A 25,253-nucleotide genomic window follows, 5' to 3' on the forward strand; every position below is an offset into this window, starting at 1 on the left:
ATCTCCGTGTAGCCCTCTACCTCTGGTTCTGTTAACCATTTCCCTTGGCCCTCTCTCTCCTCTACAATATAATTTTATTTTAGTAATAATTGTATGAATTACCAAATATCCTACGAGAGCCCCTATTAAATACAATCCATAAATGTATAAATCCTGATAGTTATTGGTTACGACGTTTTCTAATTCTTTGTCTATATCATCTACAATTTCGTCTAATTTTTGGGCGGATTGGTGTAAATTTTTTAATTCTGGCATTTGAAAGTTAATCTTTTTTAAATTTGTTTTTGAATTCTGTATTTTGTCTATTTTCAAACCTAATTCAGAAACATTTAATAAGGATATGTCTGGATTTATATTAACTGATATATTTATATTTTTGATTTCCTCTCCTGATGACTTAAGTATCACTGTTGGTGTATATAACGAGCATGAATATGGTAACCTAATAGTCCCTGTCCCTTTTAAAATATGAAACGTTGTTGACGTAGAACAAACTAAGGTGGTTTGTATTTCCGTAGCTACCCAATATAAAAATGTGTTTTTTGTTTTTAGTTTTTCAAAGTAAGCATTATTATGATAGATATGGTGCGCAGTACATTGTTTCGGAAGTACAGTATTATTTGTCAATTTGAGAAGCTGTATTTCGCACAACGGGTATGATCCCAAATAAACCGGCATATCTAAAGCACAATATTTTATAGTGACCCCTAGAGTGCATTTATTGTATTCAATATCAGAATACGATATAAAATGTTGGTTATCAGATGAAATTGCTAGATATGGATTATTGGGCTGGATAAATATAAATTGTAAATTTGTTAGTTCTATTGGCATAGGCCATATCTGAAATAAAGTATAAATCTCTGGAGTACATATAGGAAAATTTATAATAAAAATTAATTGAAAATTTGAAAATTTAGTAGTCACTTTTATAAGTTTCATAAAACCTTCCAGTGATGAATTAGTGTCAATATTTATTGGTAAGACTTGATTTACAGGTAATTCTCGCTGTATATTTTCCAAAATTGTTTTCAACTGAATGCTATTAAGAACTAGTGGGTGTAGTGTATTTTGATGTGCTAGTAGTAAAGCATCTAATAATTCTTCTATTTCAAGGGAAAAACTTATCAAAATGAAATTAAAATTTGTTAAGTAATTAATTAATTGCTGATTTACTTGAAGCTCTATTAGATCATTTTTCCTAACATTAATTTTATCTACCAAATCGTTATATTCTCGTTGTAGTTTTATGAAATTTTGTGAAATTGTTGATGATACATTCGATATCTGATTTAATGATGATTGAACTAATTTTACTTGCGACTTCATAGTAACTAGAGTATTTTTATTATTTTTTTTATTCGTATTTAATTCTTGTTGTATTTGTTGAAAATCGTTGTCTCCCACTACTCCGAAAGCCCAGTTTTCAAATTCTCCTATTGCATTTATTAAACCCCTCTTTATTCTTACACCATCCTGTAAAGACATAAGTGTTGTATATCGTTTCAATAGTTCCGTCTTAGTTATTTTTAACGTTGAATTAAAGTTACTGCATATATTTGAAACATTATGTTTGTTGACGGAACATAATCTATCATTGTAGTTCATTAAATTATTAATTTCATCAAATTTCTCAACAAAAACGGAAATGTTTACATGTGTTAGTAAGTTAAATTCACTCGAATATACTCTCATTTTATAAATTGGTTCATAATAAATACCCGATCCATGTCCTTGGTAGTTGTCGATAATTGTCTCTTCTGTTTGCAACGTATCTGGTATTATCACGCTTAATGCTAGAACAACTGTAACTATTGCGAACATTTTACAATTTATTAAATTATAAAAATTAAAACGAAATGATTAATTATAATATAGTATAAAGATTGCCGATTAAATATTATTAATATTAAATATTAAATTACAATTCTAAAAAACGATAGTTATGACCCATTGTTCATTGACTGTTGTAGTCACGCTCTAGGTGTGTTATAATATCATTCGCTAATGTATACGCTATATATATATCCTTATTTTTAATATTAATAATATTATAATATATGCCCATGAATGAAATTGTGCTGAATTAATATTTATGTCGTTCACTCATTGACCTATATTTATTCAGCTAAAATGCCAAACTGTTAAAAATTACGTTATATACCTACACTATAATATTATATTAAAATCTATCGTTAGGAAATGAAGTGATGAACACACACATTTTTTTTTTACAAACAACTTAGCTTCGTTAATATTGCTTAACAATATTAAGAAATTAAGTAGTTGTGAAATATATTATGGTGGTCTCTCGACAGTAATATTATTTACAACGTGGTAAATAATATGTTGTGAGAGACCATGCAAATTGTCTTTATATTTTAATATTTTTAATTACATTTAATATTGTGTGGGGACCCTAGCTCATATCTATCCGAAAATGTATTTTTTCTTGTATTAATCTTTACTGTCGTGAGGTAGATTTTGGTCGACTTTTTGAAATGCCGTATAAGGTTTTATATTTCTATCTTGGCAAAGAATACTTGGATTGTTTGAATTTAATAAAATGTGTTTTACTTCGAGAACTTTGGTTAATGGACAATTAGCGCGTTTCAAGTCGTTTTCATTGTTTATTACCTCGGTTTCGGGTAACTTGATTGCTTCTAACATTTTCCTTTCCCTTAGCAAAGCACGAGAAGTATGAAGAGAACGAAAATCATGCGTAAAAGTAACTTGTGTCATTTCTAGGTCGGGATTATCATATTTTTTGTCATAACATCCTGGTGTCCAATGATCATTTTCAAAAAAAACTACTAGAAATTTCCTACCTGGTTTATAAAACCCTAAACCTGCAGTTTTTTTAGAATTTTCGTAATTTGGGCATATGATTATTAAATTGAAATTATAAAAATCAGCTACTGCTGCTACGTCCTCACCGTCTAACCAAATTGGTTTTTCGTGTAAATTTAAATCAAGTAAATGGGAAATGGTTTCTGCTGTTACATAAATATTTTCGTGCGCCAGCATTACTGTCAACGCATATATTGCACAAAATCCGTCTCCCGGGACCTCAATCAACTTACTACTACATCTAACAATTTCACGTAATGTTGGCTGAATTAATATTAAATTTCTCATTTTTTCAATTTTGTTGTCATTATCCGTATCCCTATTTAATGTAGTTTCATCAACTATTTTTTCAATTTTCAATTTAATATTATCTGACGTTCTACGTTTTTGATCGAATTCCAAAACAACTAAACCTTTATCACCTGTTAAAACTATCTGTTTATTAACAAAATTTATTTTGGCTTGATATAATTCTAAAAAGTCTGTACCTATTAAACTAGGTCCAACTAAGTTCCTAACTACCATGCATTTAATAAGGAATTTAATATTTTCGAACACAACAACTGTATTAATAATACCAAGTAGTTCTAAATCGGAACCGTTTGCCGTAATTAGCTTTACGCAATCGATTGCCTTTGGAGTGATTCCTACTGGTAAATTGTCAGCATTAATTATAGACGCAGTGGCCCCTGTGTCTATTACAAAATTATGTTCTATGTTTTCAATTTTGCCTACTACCTCAAGTCTTTGACCTGGTTCGAATGCTGCCGGAAGCGAGGTCGGATTACACGTCGTTATACATTTTTTTATCGTATTGTCATTATTTTTTTGCTTTTCAACAGTTACTGAATTTTTACTTGCGAATTTGTGATGAATATTATGGTCACTCATGACTGCTACTTTTTTTTCATTGAATAAACTATCTATATTATAATCGTCTATGTCAGTGTTTTTATTAATATCAATTTCATTGTGTTTATCGTTAATTTTTAAGTTTTTTAATTGTTTTGGAATTGGAAATAAGGTTTCGTCATTTTTATATTTTTTCGCTATTATTGTTTCCAACAATGTTGTACTAGAAATGGTATCGTTAGAATTTTTTTGCTGGCATAGAGGGAGTCTAACCACTCTCTCTTGCCTTAATAGTTTTTTTTGATTACTATGAAAATATGTTTTATTCAAATTACGTGTATCATTATCAGGCACCTGACTGATAGTGTGCTGATTCATCACGTTATTTACGTCTACATTATTTTGATTGATACCATTTGTAGCATGCGATGGATTTTGATAATTTTGGCCTACGTTTTGTTCGTTAAAATTTGCACCTTGATTACTATTATACACATTATTTTTATAATATTGCTGACTTTTTTGGTTAGGCCTATTTTTATACCTATCATCCCACTTTGGTTGTGTATAGCCATTATTACTATTAAAATGATTTGGAGGGTTATATGTATTTTTTCGATAGAAGTGTTTATTAGGATCTATATATTGATTCGGTCTAATTTCATTATTTGTGTTGTAATTATTATTTGGATAAAAAGTATTGTTTGGGTGATAATTTTGATTATTAACATAATCGTTTGGAATAAATGAATTATTTGAACCATAGTTTTGATTACTAAAATTGTTGTTTGGATAAAATGAATTATTTAAATTCTGTTTTTGATTACTATAACTATTATTGTTATTATTGCATGGGTCGTAATTGCACATATTATTATTGAATGCATTGTTTGGATTATTTTGAAGATTGTAATATGGGCTAGGACTATTCACATGCATATTATTATTAAATTTCTTTTTCTGGTTAAAATTTCTATTACCATTGTTAATATTATTTAATTTAGATTTTAAAAATTCATTTTCTTTCCTAAGAGTGTCAATATCTACGGAATTTATATTTTGAAAATCTGTGTGCATCAATTTCGAATTTTCTATTTTCTTTAAATTAATTTCCAAATTGTCTAAAGTGTCATTATTCATAATAGTTACGGTGTTATAATATTCTGGTGTAAGTGCCTCTAATATTATATCAATTTTATCGGTTTCAGGAATGGTGCAATTTGTTTGACTGATTAAGTATAAAATATCTGCTAAGAACTCCGATATTGTTTCTGTCGATTTTAATTTTTTATTTCGTAATTTGTTTCTTAACATACGATTCCTAGCCGGCGATGCAAATTTTTCCTTAAATATTTATTCTATTTCATCAAAAGTCGGATATAAGTTATTAATTGTTAATGTCTTGTATAATTTATAAGCGGAATTTTTTAAATATAATGGCAAGTAAGTTAGTTTTATTTGCGGAGACCACTCATTAGCAGTAGCTACCACGTTAAAGTACTCGAAAAATTCTAAAACGCATTCATCGCCCGAACCGTTGAAAATATTAGGTACAAATTGTTGAGGTCTTGCCATTTTATTTTAGGTAAAATAAATAAAGGTATCTTTCCAAATTTCGAATTTTCAAAAAAATCTCCTAAATTATTCTCATCGATTTGTCGTAATATGCCGATCAATTCTGTTGCATTTATTTCTGAATCAAAGTGTTCATTTAAAAATAAAATATTTAATTTTGTTACTTTAGCAATCTGATTATTAGTATTTCGTTTAATATAAAATTTGACATCCATTAAGAATTATTAGGCCAATAACTTCACATAAGATTCACATGACACCCAACAATAATATCACAACACAAGGGGTGTACCTTAGAATCGAAATTTTTCTCGAGAAAAAACAAAATATAATTTCTAAAAAAAAAATCGGGACTCCAGGGACGGGCGCCTCCACCAACTGTAACGTCTCCTCTTCACCTGGTGCTCTTCCCCGTTCCGGTGTCGTTCTGTTTTTATTTAACGAGGTCTCGGAGACTCGACCTCGGTGTGTGATATTATTACTAGGGATCAGGGTTACCTTATGTGAAGCAAGTACTCAACGTAGGGAGTAATGTACGATGTCGATGACGAATATCGTTACATGAGCATGGAACATATAAGAGATAAAAAGCATGTTTTGGGTTATATAAATTATGTTTCGGCCCACAGTAACGGCCAAAACCTCTATGCGATGTCCATTAGTTTATTATAGGATTATCGTCTATGCAGTGCATTATGACATATTGAATAAGTTAATTAAAATAACTTATTAGGCACTATGTTTTAAGTGCATTATATTAATAGTGATAGATGAATAATTCGATATTCGCTATACATAATTGCTACGTCTGCACATTCTATGAGACGGACATACCTATATTTGTTATTATATAATATACATACATATATTGACAGTGGGCGTGTATGATAATTAAGTCGATTATAAGTACCTTTTAATTATAACGTGTATATAAATTTAAGTTCAAAATATATATCCACCAACTATTTCAGCAACTATATTATATGCTTTTTAATTGCAATTAGTACCTAATATTATATTATACCATATAATATTATATGGCATATGCCTTATTGAGCATTCACATACATGTCAATATAAAAAAAATATACACAAAATTACAAATATCATAAAATATCATGTTCGCTCGGTTCTATATGTATAGTTTCAAGTTTGTAATTTAATTTTAATTTTTCGTATCACAAATATATAATATATACTTATAACTATAGTCTATAACATATATATTATGTTGTAAACTGTGATTGCACGCGTTTATTGGTTTTACTATAATATGAATATATATATTATTTTATTGTCGACTATAGCTGTTAAGCATATTATTAATATCTTATATTGTAATCGATATTATATTATTTTTTATTATTATGATAATGAAGATTAAAATAAAATTATAAAGTATATTTTATTCGATGAATAAAAAATAAAAATAGAATAATAATTATAAATATTAAATAAATTATGAGTACCTATTCACAAAAAATAAATATTAATATAGTTAAATTATTTAATGTTACATTATAAGATATATTTAATTTCCAATTACTATTGGAAATAAAATATGTTTTATTCAATGAATAGAAAATAAAGGTAGAATATTAATAATAAAGATCGATTAATAAATTATGAGTTTTAAGATTTATTCAATTTTTAATCATCTTTAAAATATTATAAATATTATTCATAAATATACAATGTTTTGGTTACAGCGTAAAAATTAAAATATTTTATCAATAATTCATTAACTTTTAAATTTAAATATCTAAATCCATATCAAATTCAATATTTATACAATTTTTTGATTGACAAATGCTGTGTGGGTAGTTCATATTGTCATATTAATACGGTATAGTTTATGTAAAACAAAAAATCGGTATTCGGGCAAAACCAGAGCCGTCATTTGAGGTGTTGCAGAGTATACATACCTAAAATTTATCATGATTGTATTTTGGCCTGACTATAATTTTTCTGCGACAGACCAAAATATTTTTATTTTTTTGGCCATAATGGGCCGTTACAGTGAAATTTGTTGTCTCCGTCTTACAAGTGCGTAACATAGCAAATTTTAGACTCAAATTAATTTAAGAATATTTATTAAAAACAAGATATATAGGTAAAATGAAAGAAAAGGCTGATTATTGATTATTTTTTTTAATCTAGAACTTATACAATTTATACTAAAAAAAAAGTATAATAAGCCTAATGTATGTTTTTTAAATAAAATTAAATGCAATGGCTTGAGTTTCTTGAGGGAACAAACCATCCAGTGAAGGTACTTCCGCTGATTATTGATTATTAAATTTAAGGTTTTTTTTGAAATGTATCGACCATCTCTGACCAGTGATTGATGTTGATTTTTGGAATTGATTGGGAATTACAGAGGTGCAAATCAGCCATTGCAGGTATCAAAAATACTTTTTTCTGCATCATTGTGACATTATTGCTGTTATCACAAAAGATCCTGGCAAGCGTCACTTTTCTGATTTCTGTCAGTTGATCTTGAATATTATAAAAACATAGTTAAAATCAGGCTCATTTATACAAAATGTTTCAGATATACTAACATTCATTAAATATATTTGGTAAATCGTAAAAATATCTATCTGCCATTCTAGTTCTTATAAACTGTTCTCTAATAATACATCTCATCGTTGGACCAACCATTGAATCTTCTTCGTGTTTCTCAAACAATGCACCTACCAATAGCTCTATATCTCTCCAATGTTTGTATTGCTTCAATAGTCTATCAGTTGACTAAATATTATAATATACAGGAATAAATTAAGTACTATATCATTATTTAATATTTAATATACTTTTAAACTTACGCCTTCAACCATGATCTTGGATAAATCTTGTACACTTCTGATGGCTTTTAGTCGACAATATTTTCTAAATTCTGTGTAGCTTGGTATACCATGATCGCGGGTTCGTTGTATATCCAAGCTGACGATGTCCATTCCAAACGGGTGGTTTGGATAAACACTGTATAAGTGATTTGTAAGCTGATAAAAAATTTGAATCACTAATGTTAAATTATAGTTAAACGTATAATATAGTCTGTTAAAAGGATTATGTAATGTAATGTCATTGCGTTATATTGATTGTATTTCAAAAACCTACCGTTTTAGTAAATAGCATATCAATTTTTTGTGTATTCTGCGTAGATAGCCCTCTGACAAGCTGATCCATGTAATTTAATAGTAAACCAGTTGGTCGGTTGTAATGTTCCTTTAGTGAAAGACTTGCGTTGATCATTCGGCCTTCCGTATATAAACTAAAAAATACGTAGGTTCATACAAATTAATAATTATAAGTAGGCTATATGCGATGATTCTCTTTAGAAACAAAAGCACAGCAATCGACATAATAATATATTCTTGTGTACATTATCAATTTTTAGGTTGGCACATGTATTAATTATTGTCATATATTGTTGAGTCTACAATGTAGACAGTCGTCAATATAATTGTATTTAATATAATATAGGTAGTATAGGTGCAAATATATTTTAGTAACTTTTAAATGTAGATAGGTCAAACAACGAAGGAATCTGTGCTGAAGTGACAGTAGAATTTTTCTAATTTATAACACCGCAATTCGCGTGTACCAATATACTTGTTTCTGATCTAAAACAGTGATTGAGTTTTATTTCAGCAATTTTACCTTCTTACATTTTAAAAATGAACAGTGGATGGGTATACGTTTATTTAAACCAAATAGTGCATGTTATATAAAATCTTGAGTCCTTCTAATTTAGAAGGAACCAACGTATTACCGACAACACATACTAACGTACTTCAACAGATTTTTTGAATCACTGAAAATAAAAAAATTTATAGTTCCAATATTCCGCCCAGTGGCGTAAATTGGGCTAAATTGTTAGGGTTGCAATAAGTTTCTAGGTTGGACAGACTTTTGAGAGGGCTTAGCCCATCACACCTCCCCAAAAATGTTTTCTTTTATTCTATATTTAATATTACAAGTACATAAGCTCAACAAAACTATTTTAACCCTAAAGGCTTAAACACATATTGTCATATTGTATCTATTGGTATTTGGTATATATTATGAATATGCACTATAATTAGTAGGGTAATAATTACTTACTGACTACCGTCAATAAAATATGTATAATTTTCTTAAAGAATATATGAATACATAAAATACAACAATTATTTTATTTCATAAAATTAACATTTTAAATAACAGCTGCTATTTAGATTTTTATAATATGTACTGTTTATATTTGTATTTGATTTTGTATGTTTAAATACATATTTATCACTTTTATACTACACAAATTAACCAATACATTTACTATTATTTATTTTACGTAGGTAACTAGTTAAAGAATTTTCACTTTGAATTGGTAGAAGTAGGTATTTAACAAAATATCCTTAAATATTTAATGATATTAAATTATTATAAATATAATTTCAATAAATTGTATACGAATACTAAATATATGATAGGAAATTAATTATTCACTAGATTTAGGTAGGTACCATTTTTCATTTTTTTCCTGGGGAATGGAGGTTTTCTTCAGATAAGCTAACATTTTTCTGAGCATTTGTATTAGTATTTTTTCTTAAGCAGGTACAACAATTAATACCGAAATAATACAAAAAATATATACCAAAATAAATTTAATTTGCTCAATAAAATAATATTATCTTAATAATTAATTTAAAAATTAACTTACAAATCAAATATATATTTTTTTATTTGTCAAAATTGTAGTTTTAATATAATATAAATCAGTAATATATTTTAAGGGCTACTTTAAACTTAATGCATACCAAATAGGTATGTGTACTAAACAATTATACGAATTTAAAGAAAAAATAGACACTAACTTTCGACTTTTTCGATATTTTTACAATAAATTTATCCATTTTAGCAAGTTGTCGAAACACTTTTAATTTTGAATCGTTCGCGGATAAGAAATAAAATAATACAAGTGTCAAAAATAAATGCATGTATATAACAAATAAATAATAATTTTAAACTATGACACGTTTTTACTATCAGCTGCCATTGAGACTCGAGTCGGCCGATCACAATAAAATATAAATATACATATTGGTATAATAATATTAGAAAATGGTTGATGACAAAACTATAAAGAAATGTGGAAAGGATACAATATTATAATAATTCCAGTGCTTCAAAACAAAGTTAAACATTGGTTCTCAAAATATAAATTTGTTAATTTATTATTATATTGATATTTCAATTTTTTGAAAACTGAAATCGTGATATTTTGGAGTCGCAAAAAGATACTCTTGCGACCCTATGATATTTTCAGGGGTCGCAAGTGCGACCCCGTGCGACCCCCAGTTTACGCCACTGGTTCTGCCTATATCATTTCTTTTATTCAAAACACAATAGACCGTACTTATTTTCCTTTTTCCGCAAAGGGTCACTATAATGATTGATTTGATAAATTTCATTGAATTAAAATTTTACACCATCCTTAACAGTGACACACTTGTAACCTACTGTACAGCAGATCGACATCCACTTACTCACTTTTTTTTCTATGAATGTCAATAAAACTTTATTTGTTGATTCAAAATACTTGAAAATTATTATATTCTTAATTTTATAATAAAATCAATAGTATTCTATAGTAATGATGTCTTTTTTTTTTTTTGGTGTGTCTGTCATGGCTTTTTGGAGCAGTAATTGATTTACATGATTTGACAGTTTGTAAGATTAAAAATATTTTACAGTACATTTATATTGTTTTTATTAATACGGTAGTTGGTTAGGTTGAATAATTTTTTTTTTTAAATATCATGATTGAAAAATTATTATTATCTTTTTAAAACATAACTAATATTATTATTATTACTAATACTTAAATTATATTTATTTTTATATATTTATTAATTTTTATTTAACTTTTTTTCCGCGGATTTTTTTCGGTGTCTATTTTGTCCTACATTGTCTAAAAGTTTTCCAAAATGAAATTAAATATAAATTCACAATAGTCACAATAGTATAAATATAAATTCATAATATTTGCAATAGTCTATCGATGGTATTTAAAAAAATATCCATTGTAATTTCTTTATTTAAGTAACTATTAATAGTTAGATGAAGTCTGTATTGATTATAGGTGTTAAATATAGGCGTAGCCAAATATTTATGTAAGGGTATGCAAGAAGTCTGTGTACCAAATTAAGTTGTGGGGGGCTTTGCTCAATTTACAATAATATTAATTATTATTAAAGACTCACTAACTCAAAATTAATCTCAATTTGGAAAATTCATCTCAGTGTCCTTTTTTAAGTCACTACACCTACCCAGTCCTTATAATCAATTTTTCAATACAATCATACAAGTCAAATGATTAATATTAATGTTGAGTGTTGAGATTCACAATCACAAGGAAAAACTATTAATAAATAAAAATTATTATTTATAAAAAAAGAAAAGTTATTACATATTATTATTAAATGTGCAATATATTTTAGATTCTGAAAGGAATGTAATGACAATGATGTTTTTTTTTTTTTAAATATTAATTTATTTTTGTGTCTGTCATCACTGCCTGGGGCAGTACCACTGCTTTGGTTTTCTTAAACATCTCAGTATATTGTTAAGTATAACATAAAGTATATTGTTCGAAGGAAAAGTAAATCTAGTTGGTGCATTCCTGAGGTCAAAATTTAAAATTCTCTATAGTTTTCAAAATCGCAGGGAAATTTAAAACAAAAATGGTAGCATTTTCTAGAAACTATAATATTTTCAAAATATATTGATGTGATTTGAACTGTATACATTCACAGTTTCCAATTTCATTAGTCTTTTTTTCTAGGAATGTCAATAGAATTTTATCCGTTAGGTCAAACATTTTGAAAATTTAATACATAGGTAGCTCTTAATATATACATGACAGTTGAAAAGTATTAAAAAAACTGTCCCAATTTTTTTTTTTTATTTCAAGTTTGAATTTTACAAAATACATAAGAGACTACGAAATGTGCAATTTATTTTGAAGAAGAAACATAAACATTTTTCTCCATAAATTTAAGATTTGTAAATTTTAACTAAAATTCCTAATACATTTTTCTACTTTTATCAAAAAAAATGTCTACCTGAAAATTAAATTAAATTTTTATGGACGTTTGAAGTTCAAATTTTTACAAGATTGGATATTTACTTGAGTTCTAAGATAGCGATTTTCTTATTTCGCTGTAATTAAAAAACTCAAGATAATTGAAATTTTCACTATATGATGTTTATTTTATAAATATTTTGACACATTTTGATCTTTTTACGGACAGTTTCAATTATAAGTTTTTTTTATCTGTTGTATTTAATCTATGATTTCAGGAAATTTTCAGTGACCCCCCCCCCCTGTTCTTGCATTTGCACACTGATTTTAAATGTTTTTAAATTACTAGAAAGTAGAATTGTTCATAGTTTTATGTATATCAAATCCTCAACCCGAAATAACTTACATATAGACGATAATAATAATAATATATTTATACCAGGTTTGCACGAACCTGATGGTGTCGCTTAACATGGAATTAGCGAATGGTAATATTGCGGTCGCAAAACTGTTGCTGACGCTCGGGTCGGTGGTCTCGTTGTACGCGTTACTGTAGACTTTTGTCGGCAGCTCAAGCCCGTTCCGCCTGGTGTAGTTTTCCCCGAGCAATGCTGGCAGCCACTCAGCGTAAGTTATGTGCTGAATGGATGCCGTAACGATTTTCCTGGCCTCCTGAAAAATACGTTCGTCGTCCCAGTGCGGGTTGATGTGGGACAGTAGTTTGGCCAACCGGTTGTGTTCCCTCATCCACAATGTGTGCATGACCGTCAGTTGGGGAAGCGCATTTGCCCGGATGTCACCAGCTCTATAACACGTGCCGCTGCCATACTGACAGGCGATTGATTCGGTGTCTTCCAGCGGCATATACTGCGGCTGTAGCTGGTCGCCATGGTTCTTGTTATCGCAGTCCATGCTTGTCAATAGTTGGCCGTCCAAGTTGGTCCTCAACGACCACGTCCGTTTCGCCGACGAACCGTATATCATCGACCCATCTAAATAATGAGTAGCTTGGTTCATCTGCGAAAAATAACCATGTTACGTTCAATTTGAAATTATCTATGTTTATAGGGGAATTTGAAAAGTTAGTTCTCAACACTAAATAGGGGTATCAAAAATGTGCACCACTACAAACAGACACCATTTCTTTTTTTGTAGATAGATTCCCTTTTAAAATTTTAATTATAATTATAATGACAGTATATAAATTTACCAAGTTGGTAAGTATTTACGTAATTTTGAGTATTATAACCAACGTAAATATACGTTTATGGTTACCTATGGAATTATATTATATGGCTCTTACTTGTTCCTTGACTCCAAAAGTACAATCGGAACGCACAGCTGGCACCGAACGCGCGTAGTGCATACAACGATGAGGGACAATGAAAAATGGATCTCCATCCGGTACCACAACTTGCAAGCACAACTCGCGGTATATGCTTCGAGGCATGAGCTGCGATCGTCTTTCTGAACAACAGCTCACGGATTTATTACTAGTCACTAAGGATTTAACATTAATTTGCATGCATTAATTACGACCAATCAATATAATATATGGTTATGTGTTAATCCTACGCATTCTAGACATTGCCGTGTGAGATAGATCATGGCCTACAAAAATCGTCCAGTACGCCATTGCCATCGTTTTGAAGTCATCTGGTGAGTGCTCGTCTTTGACAAATTCAACGCTCAGACTTCTAGGACTGGGTCTGTATGACGAAAAAGAATCTTCCCTAACTTCTGTATGGACAGTAAATGAAAACACATCGTTAGATACGCACAAAGGTAAATTATAATGTTATAATTATTACCATAAAAACTATCAATATAGTTATTAAACAGCAAACGTTTATAAGCCGTGGTTGCTTTTCCCGAGTAGTAACGTTTCAAGTTGTTACAAGAACCGTCAGGACTACGATACTTCAAGTTCATCCCGATGCATGCTGTTTTGTTGTAAAACATGGACAAACAAATCTTACCCAAAGATGTCTTGTCTAGTTTCACTTTCGATAAGTCTATGGCACATTGTCCTCCAGCACTATCAAGATAATTTAAATGGTCAATGAATTTATGCATATTAAGAATATTTTTTTTTAATGAGATTTATATTGTAGGTATATACTCTTGACATTCTCTATCGCGTATAAATGAGGAAGCTTCAGAAACAATTTCAGCATGCCTATATAATGAATACAGTTCTTCGGAAAGCTGAGAATCGATCAATAGTCCATGCTCCGGGCTTCCAATATCCATATTTAACCCAAACCATAATTTATCCTCCTCACGTCTCCCAATTTTGCTGACAAATGTTTTAATATGATCATCTAATTCTTTGGTTTTGAGATGTTTGTACCAGTCAGTTCTTTTTATCATCAAACCATCATCTATACAGAACATTTAATCATTGATATCCTTTCGTATGAAAATAATCAAAACTGAAGGTATAGTTATGGTTTATACCTTTAAAGTAGAACTCAGCTCGACCTCTATAACACGATGGTAAGAATACCAAAATACAAATCCACAGATGTATAGATATCGAGGAACTCATTCTGCTAATTATATGAACTGTAATAATTTAAAAAAAAATATTTTATCATCAATTATAACTTTTACTTTATATATTTTAACTATTTAAAGAGCTGTTTTATAGAATTCACTCAAAAATAATTTACAAGGGCGTATTCTGAAGTGTAGTTGGGCTTATTTTGCGTATTGAGAAAGGCTAGATGTGCACTTGATAATCAGTTTTCATCAAGAAGAAAGGCGGAAGATCCAACTGAGGAAAAATTTAAAATATAACGTTCTAATAATGTGTTATGCATTAAATTTGAATTCAACGATATAATAATATAATTGAATACGTAAAACGATTCTGAACTGTGGCAGTTTGTCAGTGTAGATATTTTTTGTTATATTTAAATTGTTATTACTTATTTATAATACGGTAGCCAGTAAGTAGAGTAAATATTATAAAATTACAACAATATAACTAAATTTGTTATTCTTGGTTATTTAATATGTAATTTTCAAACATAAAATAACAATAAAAAATTGTGTTATTATATTTTTTGGAACTATACTTACGAGAAACCTTTTTTCAAATTGTCAATATTTAGCTATTAAATTTCTACTGTTTATACATTTTTATCTACAACATTTTTTTAAAACCTTAAATTTGATAAATGTTGTAAAAATTACGAAAATTTTAAAATTATTAATATAAAAAACCTATGAGATACCCTGAATAATAATCTCACATTTAAATTATATAAGAGGTCATTTTACTGGAGATATATTTAAAATCTTTCCTATTTCGTGGAATCCAATAGAACAAATATAATTGTGCAGGAAAGTGGAGCATTTAATGAACACACTAATAGGAAGACCATATACCATGTTTTATAAACTAACAGCTTGGTAATTAATTTTGTAAAAACAGCATATTAATAAGTGATTGTAATACAAGAGGATATCATGTTAATTATTAAACTACACAAGTTAAAGGTATTAAAGGTAAATAATAATAAAATAGGATATATCTAAGAATATAAATGTGAAATGAAACTATTTCTACAGAAACTACTCTATCAGAACTTCTTGATTTTTTTTTTAAATAGTGTATACCACGGAGAAGGTATCTATGAAAGAACATTTTAGGAAAATCCACTGGAAAAGTAGGAAATCTGTATGTCAAAAATACAACAGTGGCTATCTGTTCAGAAAAAAAAGCTTAATAATAAAATAAAAATTTAGCTTATTGTTGCAGATTAAAATAATAATTGTGGAGTACATATTGGTTAATCAGGTATGTTTGATGATTTGTATTATTATTTTTTATCAATATAAAATTAATGTTTTTGTGCAGATTAGACCTCTGGGACGGAGATAGGTTATTTTAAAAAGGGTTAAATTTGGTTTCTTTTTATTCATCGCATTTTAGTAAGTACGGTTAGGTTAGGTTAGGGTTATGTAATAATTGTATATATTAATCCACCGTATTATATAAAACTTTGTACTATTTGATAATTTAGAGTTAAATCTGCACGGGGTCCGCGATCTAAACCAGGTAGATTGCCTACCTGTTAATATAATGCTGTGAATCAGAATTATTATTCCGGGCAAAAGAAAAGTCAAGATTAATTTTGAACACCATACACCGAATATTAAATAACGAATTGAATAAAGTAATATAAATCAACGTCTACCGGCTACACTATACAATACATATATGGTATATGGTATTATAAAAATAAAAGCGCATACTCTGTGTCTGATTTACACCTGCAGTACTACAATGTGAATAGATTACTAATAAACAGTGTTAGGACTTATCTAGATAATTATCTATATGAAAATTCCATTATCTATTATCTTATCTAGATTAAAATCTACTGGTCATCTATTTTTTTATCTTAGATGAAAACTTCAGTTATCTATATCAATTTATCTAGATAATTTTTTATACATAGGTATTTTTTAATATTTTTGTATACAAGTATACATTTTTACATTTTTGTTCATAATCAAAAACCATAGCAATATAAAGTAACAGAAGGTATATAGTACAAATTTAAAGCAGTCATAAAGTATAAAATATATCTTGAATCTAATAGTTAATGGTCGTTGGCTGTTGTGCTATTTCCGTTTATTAATTTAATGTTTCTGCAGGTTATTACTTATTACTTATTAGTTATTTCTGATCGACCGTGGCGATGTCCTATACTCCCGGGATTACCCGTAAAAACATACGGGTCTGTTTCGTACAAGACCCGCTTGCGTTACGCACAACTGCAGTTATAAATAGAGTCTTATCTAATATATACGAATATGATTATATATATATGTAAATATATTATACATTATATATAATATATATTATGATTTATGATCCACCAATAATATCCATCTATACATTTTATTGTTGGGTAATAATAATATGATTAAACCTACTTCAGAGTTTTGATTATCAGAACATTCAGAACGACAAAACACCGTCACAGTTTATTATACAAGTATACAACGCGGACAGTAATAATTATCGTCAATTGTGATTTTCTTGTGTTCTTGTTGTTTTTACCTATTATTTTTATTTCGGTTTTTGACCAGCTATATTTAAGTATGAAGCGATTTTTAACTACACCATATATGGATGATTCTAAAAAATCCAGAAGTGTATCAACAGCAATTGATTTAGCTCAAGTAACTATAGACGACCCAGTTCAATTCGATGACGCTCGTGCACCAACAACAGAAGCGGAATAGCGGATGGTTTTGACTTTTTGAGGGAATAAAACATTCCTCAATTAATTTGGCTAACCATTACTTATTTGACGGCAAATTTTACGATATTGTGTCAAATATTGGAACAAAATTAATTGCAAAATGTGTACTTTGCCAAAAAACTTTACAAGGCCAAAAAAATTCTTCTGGCAATTTTCTAAGTCATTTAAAGGTAAGTTTTTGATTTTATTTTAACCATTTTAAGTAGGTATTAAAATTAAAACATTATTTTTGGTAGGTACTTTGGGTGGTCATTCTTCATATTTAACGAATGATGGATAAATTACATTAATATTATTTAAAAAAAGGTGGATAAGTGGATGTCGCTCTGCTGTACGGTAGGTTACAAGTGGGTCACTGTAATGGATGGTGTTAAATTTGAATTCAATGATATAATATCATTGTATAAGAAAAACGATTCTGAGCGAAAACGGTCAGTCACCCTATGATATTACCAAGTATATTTGATGATATTATTGTGAATAAAGTAATTTATATATAACCTATTAACGTGGAGCCTTGTTTTAAATTTTCAATCCTTAGCCATAAAAGTTAAACATTTTATAAATTTTTAACCACAAAATAATTAATAAATTATAAATTTGATAAATGTTGTCAAAATTTGAACTTTAAATGCTTATAAAAAAAAATTGTGCAAATGTATTTTTAATATTTTTCAACTGCTATTAAAACGATATATCAGGAGTCTAATATTAAATTTTCACGCTTTTTTACCCAACAAATAAAAATTTATTGATATTTATAGAAAAAAAAACTAAAAAAATTGAAAACTGACAATGTCCGTAAACAGCTCAAATAGAGTCAAAATATTTTCAAAATTGTATGGTGTATAGAAAATGCTAATATAAACATTCAGTGAAATTTTCAAGTATCTACAGTCATTCGTTTTTTAATTACAATAAAATAAAAAAATCGTTACATGAGAAATCGAGTAAATATCAAATGTTGTAAAAATATAAATTTCAGACGCTCATAAAAATTTAATTTAAGTTTCTTCTAGACATTTTTTTTTTGATAAAGGTAGACAAACTTATGAGTAATCTTATATTACATTTTCAAATCTTAGATTTAAAAAGAAAAATTTTTATGAATTCTCATCAAAATAATTTGCTATTTTTCGTGATTTTTCCGTATTTTGTCAAAATTTGAACTTTAAATGCTTATAATTAAAAACTGTGACTAAGGATTTTTAATTTTTTTCATCTGCCTTTGAAACAATAAACTAGGAGCCTTCTATTAAATTTTCAAGCTTTTTTACTCAATAGATAAAATTTTATTGATATTTATAGAAAAAAAAACTAAAAAAATTGAAAACTGACAATGGCTGTAAACAGCTCAAAAAGAGTCAAAATATTTGGAAAATTTTATGGTGTATAGAAAATGCTAATATAAACAACCAGTGAAAATTTCATGCATCTACGGTCATTTGTTTTAGAGTTACACCAATAACCAAAATCGATTTTGTTAAAAATCGATTTTGCGTAAAAATTCCCGTTTTTCCTTAATTTTTCTTTTGTTTTTCACATCGCTTTTGAAAACTACTGGGAAATTAAAATTTTGACCTCCCCAATGCACCAACGATATTCACTTTCCCATCGAACAAGATACTGAAGTCGAAAATCGAAGCATTATTTCGACTACTTATCGTGTACACAGACACAAAAATAAAAAAATAAAAAAAAATAAAAAAAAATAAAAAAAAAAAAAAATAAAAAAAAAAACACACATCATTGTAAAATCAATACATTCATCGTTTCACTCAGAATCTAAAAATATATTATAAAAAGATTCTTGGAACATTTTTATAAAAAAAAATATTTTATATAATGGGTTGTTGGGTATCAATACAAATAATATACAATTTAAATACCTATCATTAGCTAATTTTGATTGGAATTAACAAAATACTTGGTCACTAATAATATAAAATATCTATAATATTGGTAGGTAAGGTATTATATATTATATATATAATATAATATTATATATTTAATGTTAATAATGTAATAATGTATGTATACAAGAAAAATAATATAATTGACAAATTTTTATTATTTTTTCACTTTACAGCTGTTCTTTAAATTAAAGAAAATATAAAAATTAATTTATTTTAATTTATATTTAGTATATCTACTATACCTATTGAAGTATAATATTAGCGTTAAAATAAATTTTAATTAATATTTCAGCTTGCATTACTAACATGCATCAATATTATCAAAATTAGAAAAGTATAAAAATGAGAAGAAAAAAGCAAAAAAGTCTAACCAGAATAGAGATGTGTCATTAGCATCTATGTTTCAGCCAAAATTACAGTGATATCCTTCAAAGTCTTTATCAAAGTGTCATGTGAGTATACTATAAGTATTATAAATAAATTGTTCATTTAATCACATATTTTTATTTACAGATTATCAATTTAGTCTTTGATTATATTGTGCAAGAAATGAGGCCAATAATTACCTGTGAAAAACCAGCATTCAGGCAATTAATGATGGGTCTCACTGGTATATCAGACACATAATTTCTTCCAGACTCAAAAGTTATCAGCAAAGAATTGAAATTAAGGTACATGTCCTATGTTACAATATTGACAAAATGTATTTCAGAGCAATCATTTATTTGTACAACAGCTGATATATGGTCATGTAATAATAAAAGCTATTTAGGCATGACCTGTCATTTCATTAATGAAAAAGATTTTAATAGACATTCGTACGTATTGGGTTGTACGCGTATTAAAGGTAGTCACACATATTTGAATATTGCTGAGGTTATAAATAAAATTACTAAAATATTCAACACCAATAGTTCTAAAATTTTTCATTGTGTAACCGATAATGCATCAAATTTTGGTAAAGCCTTTAGAACATTTTCAATTCAGCCACAGTCAAATTCTTCCAACTCAAATAATTTAACAAATAACTGGTTTTGTAGTGATAACGATGAATCAAGTAATGAAGAAAATAATTTAGAGGTTGATGATACTTATGAAAATATTGATATTACAGAATTGTCAACCATATTTTCAAGTCCAAATGTAATTAATTCTTCTGATAATGAAGATGAAATCTGCTTACCAGATCATCTACATGTTCTGCTCATACTTTGAGTTTAATCGCGACTACCGATGTAAATAAAATTGATGACCATTCTTATAAACAAATATCTAAGCCTGTGTTTGAAAAATTATTCCCCCCCTGGAATTTAGTCAGTAGGAGCTCTGTTGCATCAGACAAAATTTTTGATATATGTAACTGTAAATTTCCGGTGCCCATTATGACAAGGTGGAATTCATTATTTTTTGCAGTTAAAAAAGTTTTAACTGATAAAGATAAACTTTTAAATGCATTTGAGGAATTAAAACTAAAGAAACTTAAAATATCTGAATGGAAGTTTTTTGAAGAATATTGCTTAGTCATGGAGCATTTAGCTTTAGCCCTTGACAAGTTACAAGGTGAACAATCTTGTTTCTTAGGATTTGTTGCACCTACAATTATTGCTTTAAGGCTCAAGTTAATTCAGTTAACACATTTAATATATTATAAAAAATTGGCTCATTTATTAATTGTTAGTCTCGAAAAAAAGATTCATTTACTTATTTGACTTAGTACACCCAAAGAGTAAAGCTTTCATCTTGGCTTCCATCAGTCATCCCAAATTCAAACTTAGTTGGGCACCAGTAAGATACTTAAGTTTGTGTAAAAAATTATTTATTTCTGAATGTGAAATATTAAATTTGATTGAAAGTACGACCTCTGGTTTTAACAATACTGATGATGAAACTGATGGCAGTGATAGTGAATTCTATCAAATCCTTGATGAAAATATATGTTTTGAAGAGTCTACTGAATTTTCGCATAGTGTAAAAAGTAATAATATATCAAGTGTGCAGGCTCTTTCTTATTTAGAGTACAAAAAAAAAAGATATTGATACATTAAATAATTTTCTTGTTGTAAAAAAAGTATTTTTAAAGTATAATACTACATTGCCTTCGTCTGCTCCTGTTGAACGATTGTTCAGCAGTGATATACAAATTTTAACTCCCAGTAGAAATAGATTACATGATAAAACATTTGAAATGCTACTCTGTTGTAGGTGTTTGAATTTACAAGTATAATAGTATATTATAATTATATTTATAAAGTATTGTATATTGTATTAAACTTACCTTGTATATAATAATTAATAATAAAAACTTTATTACTAACCATATAAAAAAAATATTCTAATAATTATTATTTGTTTCAATAATGTTGTTGACTTTTTATAATCCTGATGAGGTATGTTTTTCATTTTTTTATTATTAACAATGCTATTTTTAATTTATATTTGTGTAAATGGAAAATTTAAAATTATTTAGTTTTGTTATATACTTTGGTCAAATTGTTGACTGAGTATCATATTGTTTATGTTTTGTTTTTTTTTGCCATGTAACTAATTTTTAATTTCTATTTGGATAAAACAGAGAGTTTTAAAATTATTTGGTTTTGTTATACATTGGTTAATTGGTTAATAAAGTATAAATTGGTTTTTAATATGTGTTTTCTTTTTCGAATAACTAAATAAACAAAATATGTAAATATACTATATCTTATCTAATCAAGCATCATTATTTTATGTGCTAATACAAATCAAAACTAAATACACATTCTGATGTTTAAAAGAGTTATATTAATGTTGTTTTTTATTTTACTTAAGAGTTACTAGGTATGTGATAGGTACATAGGTAAGTATATTTATTGAGTTTAAGTAAAAGCATCAATTTTAAATGATAAAATTAATGATGTAGGTAATATGTGCACCAAAATGTATAGGTGTACACCTAATACAGGTGATGCTGTAAATTATATTATGGTGTTGAATCTAAGGTCCCCCGCATTAAAAGATTTCTGGATAATATGCCACTGAATAGTTATTGCCAAGTATGAAAAAAAAACAGCAAAAAAATTTTTATCTATTTTTTTTATCTAGATAAATCACATTTTTCTATTATCTTTATCCAGATACTTAAAACTTTTTAACTATTATCTTTATCTAGATAAATTCCTACCAAAAATCTATTATCTTTATCTAGATAATATTTTAGTTATCTATTCCCAACACTGCTAATAAACTACATGATTTAGGGTGTTTTGATTATAATTATAACAATAATATAGTACCTACTATTATTATGATTAAATTATTAAAAACTACTATTACATTATTGATAACGCAGCCACACATGATACTCACAAAGCTATATGATCCTTAGACTTGAACAGCGAGTTGAACATTTAAAAAAAAAATTTGAAAATAAACAATTTTATTAAGCAGGGAACGCTATAGTATAAAAACAATTTAAATATTAATATAAAATGTTTTTAAATGTTTTTAAATTTTAACGATGAATGTTGTTATAATTTATAAGGGAGAACCTTCTTATTTACCTTTAAATAAATGTTTGGTAGGTAGTAGGTACTCACCATGACTTGAATTATATTGTTTAATGTACAGATTCTTATCTTTTGACTGTTATCGTGTCATTTACTTTGTTTTAATTGTGTCGTTAAACACTGAAAATACTCATCCGAATATTACAATTATTTAACCAATTACGTTTAACGATGAGTTAAATAACTTTTAATAACTGGAAGTCTGCCTGTTGTCTTGGTGAGTGGAGTCGGTGTCACGTGGAATCGTCGTCGATGCACCGATGTTTGTGGTTAGATTCCACTGTCGGCCACCGAGGTATCGGGCGAACGACGATCGTATTGGGTCCACCCCCACCCCCTCCCAACCATGGCGGTGACCAGTTTTTTCTCTGTAATTTTAGTCGAGGGGAATGCGACACTGAGACGATGAGTTTTGTATTATTATCGGAAATTAGGAATTCACAAACCGGTTTAACGGTAGTGCTGTGTGTGTTTTATATAATTTATAGTGTTCGAGCTGGAGCATATATTTATTATAAGCCGAATAATAAAAACGTTAGCCAAGCGATTATTTGGAGCCGATTTCCGCGTTCAAATTCATGAGACTTAATAATAAATCTTATAAAAATAATTATCACCTTGTGAATTTTTGGATCATCAAGTACCTATACTTATGTCGTATATGATATATACAATAATATACTCATACTAAGTGACTACTATTATTTTTGAAGAAACCTTAAACGAATTACAAAAACACAAAGTTCAAGAAGATTCAATAAAATCGACATTAATCCTAAATCTAAAAAGCGAGTTCATAAACGAATTTCAACCAATAGGATACTCTATAATACTGAAAGACAAATTAGAAAATAGGAAACAAAACGACTTAGATTCAATTTCTAGTTTTGTTACGGAAATAGAATATTTATGTAGTCAAATAGACAAGGATATGAAGGAAGGAAGATATTTGTGTTTACATACTAAAAGGCATAAGGGAACCTATATTACACGCAATTTCACTTCACGACCACAGTAACTTAAAAAAGTTAAAAGAAAATTTAAAAAAATATGAACTTATGCAATTTAGAATTAATTCAAGAAGCTCAGGACTTAGCGAATACACAGAAATTTTGAACAAACAAGTAATGCAATTAAATACCGAAACAAAAGACAGCAACCAAGAAATTAAACGTTTAAATACAAAATTAGAAGGAATAGACAGTTATTACAAAAACAAAATTGATCAACTATGTATCGAAATGAACAATTTAAAAAAGGTGGATAAGTGGATATCGCTCTGCTGTACAGTAGGTTACAAGTGGGTTACTGTAATGGATGGTGATAAATTTGAATTCAATGATATAATATCATTGTATAAGAAAAACGATTCTGAGCGAAAACGATCAGTCAGCCTATGATATTACCAAGTATATTTTATGATATTATTGTGAATAAAGTAATATTTATATATAACCTATTTACGTGGAGCCTTGTTTTAAATTTTCAATCCTTAGCCATAAAAGTTAAACATTTTATACATTTTTAACTACAAAATAATTAATAAATTATAAATTTGATAAATGTTGTCAAAATTTGGACTTTAAATGCTTATAAAAAAAAATTGTGCCTATATATTTTAAATATTTTTCAACTGCAATTGTGACATTATATCAGGAGCCTTGCATTAAATTTTCACGCTTTTTTACACAACAAATAAAATTTTATTGATATTTAAAGAAAACAAAAACTAAAAAACTTGAAAACTGACTATGTCCGTAAACAGTTCAAAAAGACTCAAATTATTTTCAAAATTTTATGGTGTATAGAAAATGCTAATATAAACATCCAGTGAAATTATCAAGTCATTCGTTTTTTAATTACAACAAAATAAGAAAATCGTTACATGAGATATTGAGTGAATATCAAATGTTGTAAAAATATAAATTTCAGACGCTCATAAAAATTTAATTTAAGTTTCTTGTAGACATTTTTTTTGTTGATAAAGGTAGAAAAATTTATGAGTAATCTTATATTACATTTTCAAATCTTAGATTTAAAAAGAATAATTTTTATGAATTCTCAACTCAAAATAATTTGCTAATTTTCGTGATTTTTCAGTATTTTGTCAAATTTTGAACTATAAATGCTTATAAATAAAAACGGTGACTAAGGATTTTTAATT

At 27.8% G+C, this 25,253-nt stretch overlaps 1 protein-coding gene across 2 annotated transcripts; it reads right to left on the bottom strand.

Moving 5' to 3' along the window:
- Window positions 1–7,337: 7,337 nt before the first annotated feature.
- On the bottom strand, window positions 7,338–23,335 carry LOC132934867 (peroxidase-like). Of its 2 annotated transcripts, none has more exons than XM_061001255.1 (11): window positions 23,120–23,335; window positions 14,807–14,914; window positions 14,469–14,730; window positions 14,158–14,384; window positions 13,922–14,086; window positions 13,650–13,846; window positions 12,786–13,363; window positions 8,401–8,554; window positions 8,106–8,282; window positions 7,842–8,031; window positions 7,338–7,775 (listed from the first exon to the last, which is right to left on the bottom strand). In XM_061001255.1, exons 2-11 carry the CDS (start codon window positions 14,895–14,897, stop codon window positions 7,579–7,581), a joined length of 2,238 nt encoding a protein of 745 aa, XP_060857238.1. In that variant the 5' UTR covers window positions 14,898–14,914; window positions 23,120–23,335; the 3' UTR covers window positions 7,338–7,578. The 2 variants fall into 2 exon arrangements, with proteins under 2 accessions (XP_060857238.1, XP_060857239.1); XM_061001256.1 differs by having other exon boundaries at window positions 7,340–7,775; window positions 12,801–13,363.
- Between the last annotated feature and the right edge of the window lie 1,918 nt (window positions 23,336–25,253).

The sequence above is a fragment of the Metopolophium dirhodum genome, chromosome 1, assembly GCF_019925205.1.
Source record: "Metopolophium dirhodum isolate CAU chromosome 1, ASM1992520v1, whole genome shotgun sequence".
In the NCBI taxonomy this organism is placed as follows: domain Eukaryota; kingdom Metazoa; phylum Arthropoda; class Insecta; order Hemiptera; family Aphididae; genus Metopolophium; species Metopolophium dirhodum.

Bases quoted from the DNA above. Each gene is read 5' to 3' on its own strand.
- LOC132934867 (XM_061001255.1), bottom strand. From the start codon at position 14,897: ATGAGTTCCTCGATATCTATACATCTGTGGATTTGTATTTTGGTATTC. The intron at 14,087-14,157 runs GTAATAATTATA...CTGTCCATACAG, and splicing joins CTATATTGATAGTTTTTATG to AAGTTAGGGAAGATTCTTTT. The intron at 8,283-8,400 runs GTAGGTTTTTGA...ATTTTTTATCAG, and splicing joins ATATGCTATTTACTAAAACG to CTTACAAATCACTTATACAG.